This window comes from Anser anser (genome assembly GCF_964211835.1).
Source record: "Anser anser genome assembly, chromosome: 5".
Lineage (NCBI taxonomy): Eukaryota > Metazoa > Chordata > Aves > Anseriformes > Anatidae > Anser > Anser anser.
This window is the reverse complement of record NC_139725.1, coordinates 51,749,213-51,763,310: the sequence shown is the minus strand read 5'-3', so window position 1 is coordinate 51,763,310 and position 14,098 is coordinate 51,749,213. Positions and strand designations below refer to the sequence as shown.

General features: G+C 40.9%; 1 protein-coding gene across 3 annotated transcripts in view; it reads left to right on the top strand.

The window, feature by feature from the left end:
* The window catches only part of CLMN (calmin), a 77,774-nt gene that overhangs the window by 42,455 nt on the left and 21,221 nt on the right, over nt 1-14,098 (top strand). For 2 of the 3 annotated variants that reach the window (XM_083838723.1, XM_083838722.1), the window contains exons 2-4: nt 9,592-9,653; nt 12,273-12,368; nt 13,915-13,998. In XM_083838723.1, the coding sequence (XP_083694849.1) occupies nt 9,592-9,653; nt 12,273-12,368; nt 13,915-13,998 (242 nt within the window). Of the gene's footprint in view, nt 1-8,946; nt 9,187-9,591; nt 9,654-12,272; nt 12,369-13,914; nt 13,999-14,098 lie in introns of those variants that run through there. The other variant, XM_083838724.1, reaches the window with a different exon arrangement.

Here is a 14,098-nt window from a genome sequence, read left to right as displayed (position 1 = left end):
TTCATTGTCACATTTTGGAAGACTGGGAAGACTGGGATTGTGAGTGCTACACAGACCTCTATCCAAGCCCAAGCCAGGGCTTTGTCTGACAACTTCTGGTTTCTATTAATTGGTAAACTGTGCTGATGTTATTTCTGAATGATCTACACGCATTATAACCTGGTTTCAAAGCCTGCTGGAACAAAAGGAAGACTGCCACTTACTTTAGTTTAAAAATTTCTTCACAATCTCTTGGAGTCAGGGAGCAGAAGGCACTTATACTTCATTTTGTTTTCTTCATAGGGAAAAATAGTTTTTGTGGTACCTGCTGGCAGCTGGATAGCATGACCCAGAGTCATGCCCAGGATTCCCAACTCGTGGTTCCCTGTGCTGCCTAAAGCAACACTCACTGATGTTCAGAGGGACACAGGCTTTCTTCTGTGCTGCCCATGAAGCCCATGTCAGGGTTGGAGAGGGGCCAGAGTTAGGGTCAGGGTCTCATGGGGAAGGCTACATGGTCAACACAGCTGAACGCTCAGAAGTTTGCCAGCCTTGGTCTGCCTGCAAGTTCTGCAGCAGCAACCCTTGTCTTAGAAAAGCAGGTGTACCACTCTTGAAGCGTTCCTCCAAGCAGATGACATAAGACAAATGACAGCTCCTCTGGGGTATCTAGTTGTCCCTGCTAGGCTCTTGAATTTTACAATGAATCTCAAAAAGGACCTCTACTGTAGTTCATCTTTTTAGCCATTTTCATCCAATTTTAGCAGCTTACACTCTGCCTTCATCCATTTTTAAATGGTAGTTGCCTTGCTCTGCGGCACAGCACATTCCAGTGTAGCTCCAATCTCTTATGGTGTGTTTTTGTTTCTGTTTTTGTTTTTCTCTCCATGTCTCCAAGAACGGTCCCATACCCTCTCCTTTAGATCATGTGTCTGCCCCACAATGGACAAAGCATCTGCTTATTCCTCTAAAGCCACAGGATTTTGTGCTAGTTAATATTAATCTCCGTAAATCTCTTCAAGCTTTTGATCTCAGAGTTGCATTATTTCTGCATGTTTCCAATATTCATCTGACCACCATGTTCCTCACTATTTCTGCAGTGCTGCTTAGTGGTTTTGATAACAGACATCGGCGGGCTGAAAAAGTAGAAGGAAGGCAGGATGCAGTGTTACAGTCATTACATTTTTTGCTAGGGAGACCTGTCTGAGGCCCCTTCTTTTCCTGAGCGTACAGTGTTTTGGTGGCCCGTGCGGTGGGTTACTCGTGGATTTTAATATTTTTCTTGCAGTACTACGTTAAGTATAGTTAAGTTTTACTTCTGAACTTCTTCTAGTGCTGTGGTGTCCTATTCAGAAGGCATCAGAAGCATTTCTTGGTTTGGATTATGTGCTGGCAGGGTGGTGTCCCCAGATTGTTTTAGAGCAAAGGGGGGGGGGGGGGGGGGCAGAAGGGAGAAATCCAGAAGTCACAGTAGTCACAGACACCCCAGCAGGCAATTCTTTGTGATTTCACGGCATCTGCGAAATAGTTCCATGCCACATGATGTTTGTGGTTGCCTTTCCTTACCTGATTTTAGAAAATGAAACCACTGTCTTCTAAGTACCGATTTCCCACAGTTACAGGCAAATTCCAGACAGGATTACATGTCTCTGGCAGCTGTCTCCTCGGGCCTCCTGTTCCATCTCGTAGTTCTTTGAAGGCCCTGGCTATTAATTGCCAGCGTTCAGATTTTGTGTTAAAGGCTGACTGCGGCCTCAGGAAGCTGTCCTGGATGTTTGCTTGAAAGCAGATGTATTGATGGCCTCCTGTGCCTGCATTTTCTTCCTTCTACTCACAGATGCAGTTACAATGTCTTCAAGTGCATACAAGCACAGTTAATCACCAACCCATTACCATTACCTGCTGAGCTGTGTATGGGAAGCTGTGGGAATCTGAGCACACCCCAGCGTATCTCCAGCTCTGAGTGTCAACAAGTAACCCTTACACACCGTGTGGGTTTTGTTGGGCTTCTTTACTCATCTCTAATTATTCAGGCTTTAGCACTGCTGTCAGAACTGATGTAAAGCAGAGTATCTTGTTGCATTTCAGCTTTTGACATCTCAACAAAATTAACCAGCCAAAAGGATGTATTTTCTCTCTGGAAGGAAAAAAACATAAGTAATAAGGAATGTTGCATGGTCTAGACTTTCTAGGTTTACCACAACAAGTAAGGGTAAATGGAGATGTATGGACTTTGTGACTTGCCCTTACTTGTTTGAGGTAGGAAGCTGCTGTTGTTTTCTTCTTAGGTGCTACGGGATGATCAACGAGACCTTCAATTAGGAGTGTTATATAGATATTAATGCTGTTGGTGCAGGTATTGGTATCAGTACTGGGCATCCTTCTCCGTGTCAGTGGGAGGGAAACGGCAGTGCCAGTGCTGGTAAAACCACGCTGGTGAGAAGGGGTAAAAAATACCTCTAAATACCTAGGACTTAAACACCCCTGAGAAACATCAGGAGCCCCAGGAGGTGAACCATTTTCAGAAACTGGTGCTACTATTGCAAAAAGCATTGGGACACAGTGAACCCCAGGCCAGGAGAAACTCTCGAATCAAGATGTTGTAAATGTGAATTGCTCCTACTGGTTACTGCTGGTAATAGCAAATCCTGTTAATTTTCAGGTACTGGAGGAGGTATTAATCTCCTTGTACAGCATGTAATATACCGCAAGAGGTGGTGCGCACAGTCTCAAAATGCCCCACTGGATCAATGCTTAAATCACTTTTTAGATCAATTCCAAAGCCATTGAATTTAACCTTATTACTACTTAGTGGGGTCCAGTAACATTCCCAGTAAACACCGATGTTTGTTTCTTTCAGAGTGTTCAGAACATAATTGTATCTCTTTTTTGAAAAATGACATTTTTTTATAAGAACATTCCTGATATGTAAATGGAAAATGTTAATCTGTTCAGTAACATTTTCAATGCATCTAAAAAGTCATTAGAACAGAGATATTTACTTTGTAGCCAAAGGTACGGGGAGAGAAATCTTTACCATCTGCCACTACCAAATTAATTTTCAAGGGGGAAAAATAAATCCCTCTCATTGGAAGCTATTTTGGTCAGCTCTAATAGTAATATTTTATGTAGGATTTCTCTCCCAGAGCCTAGTAGAATTTACAAGTAAATTCATCCATCTAATGCTTTGGTAAGAGGAACATCTGTCTCAGACATTGGGAGGATTGAAATACTAAGAGTTTTTTAGAAATCTCCTACTCATCCTGCAATATTTGTTTGGTGTATGTAATCCTAATACACCAATTGCAGCACTAAATATTTTGCTGTAGCCAGAAATTGAACTCCAAGAGAAACCTGTTTAACTGCAGCTAATGAAAACGTCATGCCTGTGATCCTGCCAGGTTTGTATTCTGCAGTACCAACCCGAGTTTTAAGGAATTTTGAGCCAGTGAGACTAAGACTTTGCAACTTTGATGGAATGAAAAAGCCTCAAGCTTTCAACACCTGCCATAGAAATTTAATAAGGACCCTAATAAATGGGTCAGTTTCAGCAAACAATTAACTTAACAACTTCATCTGGAAGGCTTAGAGGCCCTATTTCATAGGAGGTAACTTGAGAGCAGTCTCATGTTATATAGTGTAGTTAATGTTTCCTTTAGAAAACCAGAGTTTTTAAGATTTAATATTTCATGTACTCCAAATTACATCAAATTGGCATATGGTACACAACAAAGCCTTCATCCCCTATATAGATCAAAAAGAAAAATTATATTAATCCTCTAAGCTGTTTGGGGGGTCCTTAAGCACAAGGAAAATATACAATTCCCAGGAATTCAGAAGCTTATAAAATGAATTTTGTGGGCAATTTGGATAAAATTATTCCTTATACTTTGATTATGCCATTAAAATTCACACTCCTACAAATATGGAGATTGTCTTGTAAGTAACGAGTACTTACTGGGCAGTGTAGCTGGGCTGTACTATACAGATTTGAGAGGAATATGTTTCCTACATGTTGTCTTACATCGTGTTGTGAGCTATTTTTTCAGCCTCTTGTAAAAATATATAATGGAGATTGAGTCTCGGAAAGTTTATAGTTCAATGTGTTTAATGTACCTCTGTGTTTGGACGAACCAGTCACTGCTAGAAAATTTAATTGCGCTTTTCCCTGCCCTACTTTACACATTTCGTTTTCAACTTTCCATTTGTTTTGCTGTCAGTTGCTGTACCTCAGCAGCTGCCCTTTCTCTTTATTTTATTTTGCTTTATTTTGCTTTATTTTGCTTTATTTTGCTTTATTTTGCTTTATTTTATTTTATTTTATTTTATTTTATTTTATTTTATTTTATTTTATTTTATTTTATTTTATTTTATTTTATTTTATTTTATTTTTTGTTACAGCTCACTTCCAATCACCCTTCCCATGTAGGATTTGTTGTTTCTTGCAAGTGCCCTGTCTTTTGTCTGCCCTCCTTCTTCTCTCTTTCTGTCTGAGCTTTGTCCCACATGTCGTGTTCAAACAGTAAAAGCTCTCCTGGACAAGGAGCTGTGCTTCTCTCCAGCTCTGTTGACATCCTGTATCCAACATCAATGTCCTGTATCAATGTCTGGCTGCCTATTGTAAATAATGTCATGGCCCTTATTTGCCCACATGACATATGCAATTACTCGCACCTACTCGCAGGAAAGGTGGAATGACACGGTAGGATTCATGTGTCCCAGCTGCTCCGTATACAGAAGTTTACTGAGGCAGGCCTCGGTCAGACATCACACTGGTTTTGGTGAGTTGACAGTAAGTCAGCCTGGCTATTCAGTGCCAGCAGTCTGGGTCTATACAGAGATACCACTACGTGATAAAACAAAAACCTAGGAAATTCTTCTCAGCTAATGCTGTTGCTGGCAGCCTCATCATTAGGCATAAAAACAGGATGGGCTTTTATGTCTGGACACACTCTTCTTTGGTGTTTGAGACAGTAGTAGTACAAGCAGGCTTGGAACACTGTGGGCAGCACGAGCAAGTGTTGGGAAAATCCATTTTTGAAGATAATCAGCCCAGCTTCCTTCATGAACATTAAGTTTGCATTGAAAGCGTGAATATTTTTTTGCCTCGATAGCATGAGGACTAGCAATCAGAAATACTTAGACTGAGTTACCATGTGGGAACACCACGAAACCCAGCTTAAAGTCCAGTTCTCGTTTTATTTAGCAGCCTAGAGTTTGGGTGATTCAAGTAGATTGTTCACTGCATGTTCATTAAAGACTTATTAATTGCTTGACTGTATGAGGTGGGATTTTGGGGTGAGGAAGGCAGAAGGAGAGGAATTTGCATTCCATTACCCAAGATTCAGGGTGCTTGGGCCACGTGTTTAATTTTGGACTTAGTCTGTAGTATTTGAAAATCATGTATTTGCCTTTTGTTTGTTTGTTTGTTCGTTCAATGAGAAGTGCTACTTTATCCTGACGTAAGACTTTGGCAGATACTCTGATACCTCCAGAGCCAGAACGGGTAAGAGCTGGTTCTGTGTGCCATTGGCAAGTTATGGTGCCTGAAGCCAAGGGCCGTCAAAGCATCCCCCTAAACAGTTAGGTGGCCAACACCACCATTTCCCTCTTGAAAACTTGCCTGTTGTTAATAACTTGCGTAGATCTTGTATCTGTAGAGGTTATGACCTCTGGTAGAAATGAGGAAGCTGGCTTTTGTGCATGTTATAACACTAGTAGTTAACAAGATGTCTTGAAGGTAAGTAACAAGCGATTCTGAAAGCTAGCCTGGCCTGTTGTGAGGTTTTAATGTCATCTGCTGATGATATCCTGGATGAAATGCTAATAGCTTTGGAAACAAATTTAAGTGGCCTTTTGCTTTGCTTTGGGAGTAGTATCTGTACATGCAAATCAAGCAATTTTCTGAAGCTGTGTAATTACACACTGCCAAGTGTTCCACTCAAATCAGTTTCCACATATCGTACTTCCTTCATGTGCCCAGCCCCATGGTGGTGTGCCTCAGAGGATTATTCATAACTGGTTCTACAACAACAGAATAAATAGTATTTAAAAGCAAATCAATATTTGCTATCTCCAATTTGCTGTTGAAAGTAGAGGCTGGGGATTGGCTTCTTGTATGCATTGCAACAGCAGTGGCCTTTGAGGAGACGTGAAGGAGGAAGAAATGGCATTAGCAGTACATGCCTGAGGAATTTCTAGGCTGGTGGGGACAGAAATGGTGCAACAAGGGAACCAGCTGAACTCTCTTGTTTGTATCAACTTAGCCTTGAATTTGCCCAAGTGGTCTTTGAATTAGCTTGGTTTCATTCGGTGACAAATGAGTTGCCTTTGCCATTAGATCTGACAAACCAGAATATATATCTCTGTGAATATTTATTGGCAATCTGACTGGGGTGCACATACTGTACTGCTACTCTGATGCCTCCAGAGCCATAAAGGACATGAGCTGGTTCTGTGGTGGCCATGGCCTACTGATGAAGTGGATGCGGGATGATTTGCCTGGCAAGTTACTGAGTTTCTATCAGAGCCTGTGTGCTTTGGTATAAATACCGTGCCTCTGCAAACTGTAGGCATTACTGTGAAAGACTACTGCATTTGAACTTATTGGAAGAGCATGGAGGACCTGGCTCATGTGGAGTGGCCAAAATTCCTCTTTATATTTTTGTCTCTTATATCAAGGCCTGAGCTGAGCTTAACCGAAACAACTGTTCTTAACTTTTTACTGCCTTCCAGCATTACATCTTCGAATCCAACCCTCACAGCAGGCATCCTCCTTTCCCAGTATAATGCATTGGATTTGTGTGCAGGCCAGCCATATGGTGTGTGTAATTATTATTTTATAATGGTGTTATTGCTCTCTAGCTGCCCAGTAAACCCAGTGCAGTTTCAGTAAACTGTATACATCAGCGTATGAACTTTAGACTTGAATGATTTTCTTCACTTTTATACAATAGTAGGTGCGAAGGAGAAAAAAAGATTCCATTTAATTTATAGAAACTGTATAAAGTTTATAGAGTTTCTACAATCCTTGGAAATGAAAAGGCTGTGGAGAGGAGGGGCTATACCAAAACTGGGAGGTCTACAGAGCCAGAGAAAAATAACCGTTAAAGGCACACATCAGTAGATACCTGTGATGAACTTTTCCTGTTAGCTCTACAGGCAAGCATATGGCCTGCATTAGGGGTTTGTCTGCCTCAGGGATTTTATAAATACATTTCCTCCCCTTTCCTCCTCCCCATCCAGTTACTCTTACTTTAGACCAGTACAGAATCAAACAGTGTCTGTTCTGGGGTCATCATTCTTACTGCAAGGAGTCTGCTGTAGAGAAGTTCACTGAGTAGTGTCAGGAATTTCTCTCTATCTGCAAGTGCTCTCCTGTGTGTGCCTCCCTTTTTTTTTTTTTTTTTTTTTTTTCCTGGTATGTGAACTTCCTGAAGCAGTAATACCAGCTTGGCTCGCCCATCTTTTCAGGCATATATGTAACTCTAATTTACATCGATGGCAGAATTTTTACAGTAAAATAGGAGCCACAGTGCGCTCAGTTATACGAGTGAGCTGTACATAAACGTAGCTCTCTTTTGCAACCTTATTTACCTTAGCTTTACCTTATTTTAAAATGAAGATTGCCAAAATGATTGGTGAAAAATAGGACCTGACTGAAACCAAGCCTGTGATGAAATTAGAAAACATATTAGAAAACATTAATTCACCTCTGTGCACCCTTCTGTGTTTCTTGATTTCGGTGGCCATTGGAAGTCCGCCTAGCCAGCCCATTTGGTAGGCCTCCTGTCCTCCCTGAGACCTGGCACTGCCCACCCCAGCGCTCCTGAGCATTTCAGACCAGCTTGAGAAAGAGGTGGCCCCATTTCCTGCTGTTTTGCCTCCCCCTTTGCATTAACACTGGTATCTAAACAAAAAGCAGTGTATCTGGGAACAGATCTGGCTTAACATTAATGTCCACTGGCCCTCCAAGTGAATTTCAACAGATCAGTTGTTGAAGTTACTCGCCTGACTCTTGAGTGCTGTACCGATGTGGATGTGTGAGCACGTCGAGAGCCAGCACTGGGGTTGAGGTGCTGAAGGAAGGGAAGCCCAAGAAAGATGTAACACATCTTGTAGGTTGTATTTTGAGATCTGTAGGGAGTAAATGCTGCCTTTTTTTTTTTTTTTTTACAGATATTCTAGACCCTAATATAATTTACAGTTTTATTTGTAGAGAGCTGTTTCAAATCTGTGCAGATTCTTCTAAGATATTTTAAAAGAAAAGCCAACAGCAATAATTAGTTTGGCATTTTCCGTGTTTTGTGAAGCACTTAAGGGGTAAGCACTTTTTCTAACCGATCTTACATAAAATCAGGTTTTACAGGAGTAAGAAGACTGAGAAGGCCTGAATGGCTGTCAGTGACAGATGTAATTCATGCTGAAAGCTCTATTCCAATACATCAAAATACGGAAAGCAATTATATATATGATTAGAGGCTGCTGACCCTTCACTTAAAGTGATCAAAAAGAACAATATTAAAATTTGATTTACGGAAGCTACTACTTAGCCTATAATTAGCCTGACCAATAAAAACAAACCAGACTTTTACAGAATACGATTTCCCAGTAGATAGGTTAGCTATTTGTGCAGGGCTAAGGAAACACAAAATGGCCTTAAAATATATTTGATATGCTCTGTGAGTAGATTGAAATACATCATATAACTAGTTTTAATGTTTTTTGTTCATAAATTGCCGGATTTCCTTAATTCAGGTGAAATTGGAGAACCACTTGAGAATAATTGTCTCTAAAATGAAATATTACTTTGTCAGTCTACTTCATTTATTTTAAATATAAACGTTTCTCTTTTATATAAGAAGCTAAATGAAACTTGGTCAGAAATATGATTCCCCTTACACTTTTGCTGTAGTTCACTATGGAAATGGATTCGGGAAATGGCATATGTGATTAAAAACTCTTCAGCTGGCACAGGAGCTATTTGTACAGCTCCTAGCATACAGCACTTCTGGCAAGGAACAAGCGCTTCTCGTCTTGCTGCAATATAAATAAAATGATTCATCAATGTAGAGACTTGGAATTTTGATTTGAAATGCACTGGTTGGGAGATTGGGAAGATGAGATTTGAGGAAGCTTTTCCATTCATGAGAATGAAGACAAAATTGTTGTGTTGACCAATGTGGCCCTGTTTCCTTGTGCTTACAAGTAAGTACATTGGAATCCACAGCAGCCCAATTTGCGTGACGGTGTCAGGACAAGAATCCTATAAATTGACGCAGAAGGGTCAAGCTGCCTGCTCAGAGTCTAACACCACTGGAGAGCTGTGCACAACATGTAAAAGTCCATCTCTCAAAAGCTACATTGAAGATGGCAAAACCAACAGAGACTTTTTCCTACGTAATTTAGAATGCGTGCATAGCTCATGTCTGGGCGAAGAAATGGAACGAAATACCATAGCTCAACCTTATGTCTCCTGATTTGGAATATATTTGTTTTATTCACAGGCCCCTCATGAATTTTGAACTTTTTGTGCATAAGTTTTTGAGATTTCCTGTAAGCATTTCCTCTTCTGGAAACTTAAGTGCTGTGTTTTTTTTCTGATATATCTAGTGGAACGGGAAAATGTACAGAAGAGGACCTTTACCAGATGGATAAACCTGCATTTGGGAAAGGTAAGACTGACGGTCTTGATATTGAAGTACAAGGACACAACAGTAGGCAGACTATGTTATTTCCTTTAAAAAGAGCTAGAATTTGGAATCAAGAATAACTTCTGTGTATATGGGAAGGTTTGTAGGAGAGTGAGTGGAAGCTGGAAGTACATTTCTGGGTAAATGAATATTGCATTTCAGGTGCAATTAATGCTTTGCTGGCTTTAAGTCATCTCAGGTACCTTTCTGTCTTTAATGCTTCTGACTGCTATTGCAAGGCTAGAATTTTCCCACAGAATGCCACATACCCACATAAAATCAAATGTGGTTTAGGCTGCTCTGAAGGGATGATAACTGTGTGCTTCCCTGGACTGGAAGTTCAAGTATCTGAGATACCACAGCCAAAGTCAGATGGTTCTTCAGAACCTGGCTTCATCACAGATCTCCAGATGGGAAACAATTATTCATCATTCATTTTCAGAGGGTCTGTATAATGTGATCTTTACATCCTCACTTATGTTAGGGAACTAATTCTTGGAAATCCCATCATATTTTTAATATACAGTTGTTTCTTAAACATACCATAATATGGCTATTGAAGCTAACTTATTGTTGCTATTGATAATAGATAAGTACTAACTCTCATGAGCAGTTTGCCATCCAGAGGAGGATTTTCCTGTTGCTGAGGATGAGAAAAGGAAAAAAGAAAAAAAAAAAGTTTGTACTACTGAGACAGCAGCAATGCTTAGTGCAGCTTCCTAACTTGGAAGCTAACCTTCCTAACCAACTGTCCTAACTTGGACTGGAGTTTGGGTTCATAGTGCTGTAAGTGTCTGTGGTTAAATTTCATGAAGTACAGACCAGGACTAAGTTTGGGCTACAAGTCAACTCACAGACTAGCTCTCGTAGTTCTTGGAAAGTGACTGCATTTCTGACATGGTGAAGCAAAAGGGTTTAAGACGAAAGGCATCACATATATAGTTGTTAAGTCCACTACTCTGCAGTGAATGTTCCTGAAGGAATAAATGGACCCTCTTAAATCTCACTGGAAAATCAGAATAAGGCCATCTGGTAATGTTTTGACTATCAGTTGCTCCCAAAGGTTCCTCAGAATGAAGACAGCGTTATGTGATTCCTTTGTGAATCAGGCTCTAGAGCTTTAAACTAACACAATTTGAAGGTTGTCAAAAAGGTTTGTCAAATATTTGACTGTGGAAAAGGTCTTTAATTTACAAAAGGAATTAGATCATGAAAAAGGTTGTAGGGTGCTGTTAATTCTGCCGTGCCAAACATTTGAAGTCTCAGAAACTTTGTGGGTAGGTGAACTGCTTTCTTTGGAGTGCATAATTTTTTTTTTCCCTCTCTGATTCAATAAAGAAAAATGCTTTTCTGAAGAAAGGGAAAAAGTCTACTGCTACATTAATGTCATTTTTTATTTATTTGTTTTCTGGAAGTGTCATAACAAACACATCCCTGTAAATAATGAGAGCATTGCTAAAGCTCTCTAATTACAGGTGATTCCCCAAGGACACCCACTGAGGGAGGCGGCTTCTGCCTTTATCCTCGAAGAAGCACTTCTTGCAGAGGGGCTTCTTTCTTATAAAGGCAGCAGTGAAGTCTTCCTCCTGTACTTTTTCAGGAAACTTGTGGTGTGATGTGTCCCGTTTTGGAGCAGACTATCCCATTCGGATCACCTTTTGAGAGGAGGATACCTCTGATGTTCATGGGATGGTTGGGGGCAGTCCACATTTCTGTGACTTCTGGTGGTTCTTGTCTTGTTATGAGCGAATGAAAAAGCGTTGGATTTGTGGTTTTCAGATAGCTTATTTAATCCTGAAATGAACAGTGCTTTTCTTTCTTTCAGTACAGCATTGTTTAGTAGTCTTGGCTAGATTAAAGACTAGGTACAAAAATGCATAGTCCTGGCTTGCCAGAAGCGGTGCTTAACCAAACAGCAGTGCATTGCCGAGCCAAAGATAAAAAGGCCTGGCTCCTTAGGGACACATGCGTGAGTGACACCTGAATGGAGCCTAATTGCTGCAGCTGAGACTACGCCTAAGGGCTGTGCTGCCTTGGCATGTGCCTCACAGAGCTCACAGCATCAGACACCTCTGTGAAGTGGGGAGGTGGCTCCCCTTGGAGGAGTTTGCTGAGAAGAAAGAGACAAAATGTAACACGTTGCTAGTTAAAGTGCTGAGAAAATACTGGGAAACAGAATGGCACCACCAGAAACATTACAGAGGAGACAGGACGTTGTGGTTGGCTGGATCTGAGGCTTGTTTAGTGCAGTATGAAGCGGGATTCACTTCTGCTGGAGCTGTCTCAGTTGGAGGGATCCGCATCAGCCCTTGGGTGCTCGCTTCCCAGGCAGAAGCCTTAGGATGAAATTCTGGTATGGGAGATCTGGAATAAATCCTTTCTGATCTCAGCTACGTGATCACTATATCTCAGTTTTAGCTTAGATAACCCTAGGGCAGAATTGCCACTGTTGTGAAGAAAAGTTGGTCCTTTCTTCCTGCAGGCTGAAATTTATTTCTAGTATCTCTGTCTTGTAAAACTCTCCTTCCTGTTCTCTGCAATAATGGTGACTCACCAAGCGAAAATCTGTTTTAAAATCTGCCTGGTTTCTTTACTCCACAGTGCAAGCCTCCTCTGAAAGTGAAAGATTTGTTTATGGATATACAAGATGGCAAAATCTTGATGGCGCTGCTGGAAGTCCTGTCAGGACAAAAGCTGGTAGGTGTACGAGGGGAAGGAACCTGCCTCGCCATGGAGCTCTGCATGTTCCAAGTACCGACGTACTGACACTCAAGCAGTAAGGGAGAATTTGGTCCCCTGTCTTGGGTACAGTGAGAAGCATTTCAGCAGTTTTGTTGTGATTTCCTCATGTTACAGGCTGGTGTCCTGAGCTGTAACTTAGATCTCGAGGAAATATCTAACCCTGAGGTATGAATGGTGTGTGATTAGTGTAGATGTTCCTCCCCTCAGGTTTTTTAAGGCTTGAATATATTAATGCTCACCTACTTCATCTGGAGTTCACACAAGTCATGTTATGAAGGAAAGATAAATTTCTGGGGATAGTTGTATTGCTTTTTTAATCCATAAATTCTGTTTTTATTTTGTCTAAAGACATTATGACACTTAATAGGCCTGCTGATGCTGGATGCCTTTGTGTGGTGTAGTTGTGAGTTTAGCTCCGGTATCCTGGCTCCGATTTCTTTAGTCTTACTGGTACGATCTAAATCAGATTGGCAAAGTTTCACTTACCAGCATCTCTTTCTCTCTTTTTCTGTAAGACCTGTATAAAATTCCATGTACCAGAAATGGAAATACCCAATGTTTCATCAGTTGGCTTTAATATTTTCTTTCTACTTCAGCTTTGTCAGCAAGTACTCTCTTCTGTGTGGGTACCATGCTTGCTTTTAGATAAGAGGAGAGATTTGCTCTGCAGCCATCTCACCACTGCAGATGAGCTTGTAATTGCACGGTGATGCTCCATAGTGACCGAGCCATATGCATCCTACAGCGTGAGTGCTCACTGTGGTCACAGATTCAGAACAGCCTATTTTGTAATATTCATGCAGTTTGGGCTGTAGCAGAAGCAGCAGTGTTTCTGTCTGCATTCACACAGTTAGCAGAGGCAGGCTGGAAAGGAATTGAAGGGGGAGACACCTAACAGCAAACCCCAGGCTGTGCACTGGGAGGTCAGGGAGGAGGGCAACAAAGGAGATGAATTTAACTGGCCAATGTGTGCTGGCAGTTAGGCGTTCCTGCACACAGGTGGTACAAACAGTGTGCCGAAGTGGAATTGCAGGGTGACAGATTTGTTGCATGCAACAAATCTGTTTCATCTCTGCCAAAATGAAGGTTGCTGCCTCCCACCTGCCTGCCCCTGGTAGCAAAACTGCTCATGCTTCCCAATTAGGATCATTTGATTTAACTCAAGACAAAAGAAAAGAAAGAAAAAAAAAAAACTTATTATGAATTTTCAGGTAAATTTGTGCCTGTGACCGAATGTGGTTGGGGAGTGATTATATAAATAATCAACTTGGCAGGTCCAAGAGAGACGTAAAATCTGGAGAGCAGGAAAACTGGTTGCTAACCCTGTTTTTCTACAGCCTGGGCCGATCCCATAGTTGAAACTCTTCACTGATCAGAAGAGATGGTAATACTTTATATAGGCTGATTTCCTTAGCTTTATTTTGTAGGTTTTTTTTAATTTTTGTGTGAAAGGGTAAATAATTCCAGCATTTTAAAACTGATCTGGCTCTTATTTTTGTAGATGCATGAATATAAGTCTTCAACCCATCGCATTTTTCGTTTGAACAACATAGCCAAAGCACTTAAGTTCTTGGAGGACAGTAATGTGAGTATTTCCAAAGGCTGGTATTAATCTATTCTCTTGATTCATGTTGCAAATTGTATTTGTTGTGATTGTAACTAGTCTGATGCAGGGCATGTATATA